This window comes from Clupea harengus, chromosome 17 (genome assembly GCF_900700415.2).
Source record: "Clupea harengus chromosome 17, Ch_v2.0.2, whole genome shotgun sequence".
NCBI classification, from domain to species: domain Eukaryota; kingdom Metazoa; phylum Chordata; class Actinopteri; order Clupeiformes; family Clupeidae; genus Clupea; species Clupea harengus.
Genome location: NC_045168.1, coordinates 16,491,717 through 16,496,716, shown reverse-complemented (window position 1 = coordinate 16,496,716; position 5,000 = coordinate 16,491,717). Strand labels below are relative to the sequence as shown.

Genomic DNA, 5,000 nt, shown 5'->3' with positions numbered 1-5,000 from the left:
GAATGTGTCCAAGGGCTTGTGCCCTGCGACGGTGTTTTGGCGGAGTGGTGTGTGAGCTCTGACCTCTGGGTTGTTTGTTTTCCCTGTGCAGAGGCTGGCTTCTTTGGCCTGTTCAGCGCCATGCTTCCTGAGGTCCACATGCTGGTTCTGGAGGCCGTGCCCGAGGCCCACAACACGTCCTCAGAGGCACCTGACACACCTGGAGGTGGGAGTCAGCCAGCTTACCCAGGTCTTACACACTATCCTCACATAGCACACACACACACACACACACCTGGAGGAGGGAGTCAGCCAGCTTACCCAGGTCTTACACAGTATCCTCACATAGCACACACACACACACACACACACACACACACACACACACACACACACACACACACACACACCTGGGGCAGGAAAGATGTCTGCTGGGGTGCAAGAACATTTGTTCCTGAGGCCTACTTAGCATAGGCCATGGTTGTGGCTTTAACCAAGGGTGTGCCCAGACTATCAATAAACATGGCACACACACACACACACACACACACAGGAGAACATGCTTGCAATGCAATGGTAAGTATATAAATTAATGGTAATATCAATTTCCATCACTGCTCACTCCCCAATATTCCTTCTCCTCTTACAGATTCCACATCTTCAGTCTTGTCATCTCTGAGACCACATCTTCAGTCTTCTCCTCTTACAGATTCCACATCTTCAGTCTTGTCATCTCTGAGACCACATCTTCACGCCTCTCTCTTTCTGTGATTCGGATCTTCCTTCAATTCTCAAACCTGATTGGTGGTCAGTCACAGTGTTTTTGCAGCCTCTGCTGAATCATAGGCTCATTGAGCTGTCCATCAGAAGTGTTTGCTGAATCATAGGCTCATTGACCTGTCCATCAGAAGTGGCCTTTGCTGAATCAGAGGCTCATTGAGCTGTCCATCAGAAGTGTTTGCTGAATCATAGGCTCATTGACCTGTCCATCAGAAGTTGAATAGATCGTTGCAGATGGCAATGACCTAATGTTGTCAAATCAAAAAACAACGACTCAGTTCTGGCCAAAGCTGCCAGTGTGCAGACACGTGTACCTGTTATTGATTATTACTTTCAATTGATAAATACTTAGATGTGTCCACATAAACATAACTATTTGTCATGGACTCTTACAATTTTAACATATAGACTGACATTCTGTCCTTTATTGATTAATTGAGTTATAAGGTCTCCTGTCCTTTATTGATGAATTGTGTTAATAGGTCTCCTGTCCTTTATTGATTAACTGATTATGATGAGTTGTTAAGTATCCTGTGGCATTCCATCCTTTATTGATTAATTGTGTTCCTAGACCCTTTATTGATTAATTGTCAATGATTAGTTCCCGTGTGACTCTGTTGTTTCAGAGCCTGTGGGGGGGTTAGTGGAGGAGCGGGAGCTGCTGTGGTCTCGAGGGGGGGGGCACCTCTGGAGGAAGCACAGTAACGCCAGCACTCTGGGGGTGCTGAACCCCACCTCCTGCCTCCAGCTGGGAGACATCCTGCTCTTCACTGTCAGCAGGGAGCACTTCCCCCAGTACGACATGTGAGTCTCTACCCCAGTACGACATGTGAGTCACTACCCCCAGTACGACATGGTACGAATTGGATTGAGAGAGAGAGAGAGAGAGAGAGAGAGAGAGAGAGAGAGAGAGAGAGAGAGAGAGAGAGAGAGAGAGAGAGAGAGAGAGAGAGAGAGAGAGAGAGAGAGAGAGAGAGAGAGAGGGAGAGAGAACTGAGTACTGAGTACTGGATCTGTTCTTCACAATCCTGTTTCTCCCCCTGTTCAGAGACAGCCTGTTCAACACCAATACTGCCTTTGACTGGGGATCCTTCCGGAAGCTTGCCCAGGACCAGACGGAGAGTGTGCCCACTATGACCCCCAGCCTATTCTCAGTGCGCTTCAGTGAGCCCGGGGTCTACGTCCTCAGATTAAACAGCCACCACAACAAACACATGGTAACGCTACTGTATCACCATCACAGACACATGCTAACGCTACTCTATTAGCATCACAGACACATGCTAACGCTACTGTTTCACCATCACAGACACATGCTAATGCTACTCTATTAGCATCACAGACACATGCTAACGCTACTCTATTAGCATCACAGACAAAGGCCAACACTACTGTATCACCATCACAGACACATGCTAACGCTACTCTATTAGCATCACACACAGACACATGCTAACGCTACTCTATTAGCATCACAGACACATGTCAACGTTACTGTATCACCATCACAGACACATGCTAACGCTACTCTATCACCATCACAGACACATGCTAACGCTACTCTATCACCATCACAGACACATGCTAACGCTACTGTATCACCATCACAGACACATGCTAACGCTACTGTATTAGCATCACAGACACATGTCAACGTTACTGAATTAGCATCACAGACACATGTCAATGTTGCTGAATTCGCATCACAGACACATAAGGCTACTGTATCAGCATCACAGACGCACGCTAACGCTACTGTATAACCATCACAGACACATGCTAATGCAGGGCTCTCAACTGTCACGCATTGAGCGTGACAGTCACTCATTTTGGTCTTCAGTCACGCACTCCCGCCACACATCGTATTTCTCACGCTGAAAAAAAACTCTAGGCTATTTAATGTGCCGCAGCGCGCAAACATGACTTGGCCGCGCTGCCCTCACCATGGAGGAATCAAGCACGTCTCCCCGAATCCCCTGGAGTTCTGCCGTGAGGTGCCACTTATCAGCCAATCAAAAAAAAAGTGGGCTAAACAATAGCCAATCAGAAAAAAACGTATCTTATGTATCTGTTGTATCTGGGTAAGATTTAATCCAGCAACCAATGAAAATAAAGCATCCTGTAATTGCGCGTGATAGATCTTCCGAAAGTTTAGTTCACCTGAGGAAACCACTGGAGTTCGGAGCATCAGTCTTCTACAAAGAGTAAGTCGTCTCCTGTTTTAATGTTACAACAAATTCACAATGGTTTGACACAAGCAATGACAACTTGACTGCAGTTAGAGAATATTTCCCAGATAATTAGTAGCAGTTTTTAATGAGTGTTTCTAGCCAACACAGTTTTTAGGCTACAGCCTGCCTTTTCACTATAGCTTTGACTCAGAACTTCGTTAATAGGCTATAATAAATTCGAGTAGGCCTATTAAAAAATATATAGCCTATAATTCGAACGAATATTAGGCAGCCCTTAATATTCAATGATGTCATGGGCATTGTTTTTTTATAAATGTGTTTGCCAGTGACTGCAGAGATGAGAGTGCAAGAGGTCAAGGTACATTTAAATGCATAAGGTTGACTACAATGTTCATGAATACCATTTTTCCGAATTAATACATCCAATTCTATGACTATGGCATATACAGTGGGAACCAACACCAAAAATGATAAAAGAGTCCAAAAAGGCAACAAACACCTACAATAAACAACACAAGTCATAATATATTTTCTCTCTCTCTCTCAAATTGAATAAATACTTTGTAATTGGTTGAATTGTCAGTGCCATGTGTCAAATCTTTTCTGCAAGTCTGAGCAATTATTATTAACAACAACAAAATACTAATAATAATATGGGGGGAGGGGGCGTGGCTGGTCTGTGGGCATACGGCAGGGGCGGGGCTGGCCGGGGGCGTGGTCGGGGGGGGATATGTCACTCTTGCCTGTCTTCAAAACTTGAGAGCCCTGCTAATGCTACTGTATCACCATCACAGACACATGATAACACTACTGTATCAGCATCACCATCACAGACACATGCTAATGCTACTGTATAACCATCAAAGGCACATGCTAACACTACTGTTTCACCATCACAGACACATGCTAAAGCTTCTGTATCAGCATCACAGACACAGACACATGCTAACACTACTGTTTCACCATCACAGACACATGCTAAAGCTTCTGTATCAGCATCACAGACACATGCTAACACTACTGTTTCACCATCACAGACACATGCTAAAGCTACTGTATCAGCATCACAGACACATGCTAAAGCTACTGTATCAGCATCACAGACACATGCTAACACATCACAGACACCACCACTGACCTCTAATCGTTCTAGTGGTTTAGTATGAAATTGTTTATCGCAGTGCTTTAGTATTTACTGTGAGTTTCTCTCTTCCTGTGTTTAGTATGTCGTCATGGAGTTTCTCTCTCTGTGTTTAGTATGTAAAAGTGATGCCAGCCGGAGGGCAGTGCTACGAGACTGGACCCTTTTTTCCCGCCATCTCTCAATATCTCACCCGTATGGGCATCACTAAGCAACGGCAGCTGCTCCTGCAACCTGATTGGTTGTTAATTGGGGGGCTCATGGTTGGGGCGTGTGTGTTGCTTGGCCTGTGCATCGCCCTGCTGGTGAGTGGAGGACACACACACACACACACACACACATCACTCTCAAACTTGAATTCAGGGTCTTTATTTAAAGGCATAGCCAGCGATTTCAACTGAGATTAGCCGTTTTCCTATTTATTTTCACATTTCAATTGATACGTATTTCATTGTTTGTGTATGTATTTCTATTATTGACTTCATAGGCTGCTATGGCTACAAGCACACGTGTCCATGTGTCTGTATATATATTTATGTGTTCATGTGTCTGTATATGTTCTTTTCCCAGGTAGTGTTCCGTGAGTACGGCTGGCCTGAGAAGGTTCCGGTGCAGGCTCGGTTCCGGGCACAGCAGCTCCGGTACCGTATGGATGACTACTCGTCCAAAGGGTCCCAACTCACCATGCTGCAGAAGAAGCACCGGAGCCTACAGATCGCCCTGACCCAAAACTCCACGCACAAAGGTACCGGACCCCCCAGACTGTTCCGTAGACCCGACCCTTATCTGGCTTGGCCAATGAGAGGTGGAGTATTCAGTAACTCAACCCTTATCTGGCTTGGCCAATGAGAGGTGGAGTATTCAGTAACTTAACCCTTATCTGGCTTGGCCAATGAGAGGTGGAGTAT

At 45.5% G+C, this 5,000-nt stretch overlaps 1 protein-coding gene across 1 annotated transcript in view; it reads left to right on the top strand.

The window, feature by feature from the left end:
* LOC105903772 overlaps window positions 1-5,000 on the top strand; it is a 23,478-nt gene that overhangs the window by 11,078 nt on the left and 7,400 nt on the right. Inside the window, exons 8-12 of the mRNA XM_031584081.1 lie at window positions 92-229; window positions 1,386-1,563; window positions 1,808-1,976; window positions 4,209-4,397; window positions 4,663-4,837. Coding sequence (XP_031439941.1) covers window positions 92-229; window positions 1,386-1,563; window positions 1,808-1,976; window positions 4,209-4,397; window positions 4,663-4,837 — 849 coding nt within the window. The remainder of the gene's footprint in view (window positions 1-91; window positions 230-1,385; window positions 1,564-1,807; window positions 1,977-4,208; window positions 4,398-4,662; window positions 4,838-5,000) is intronic.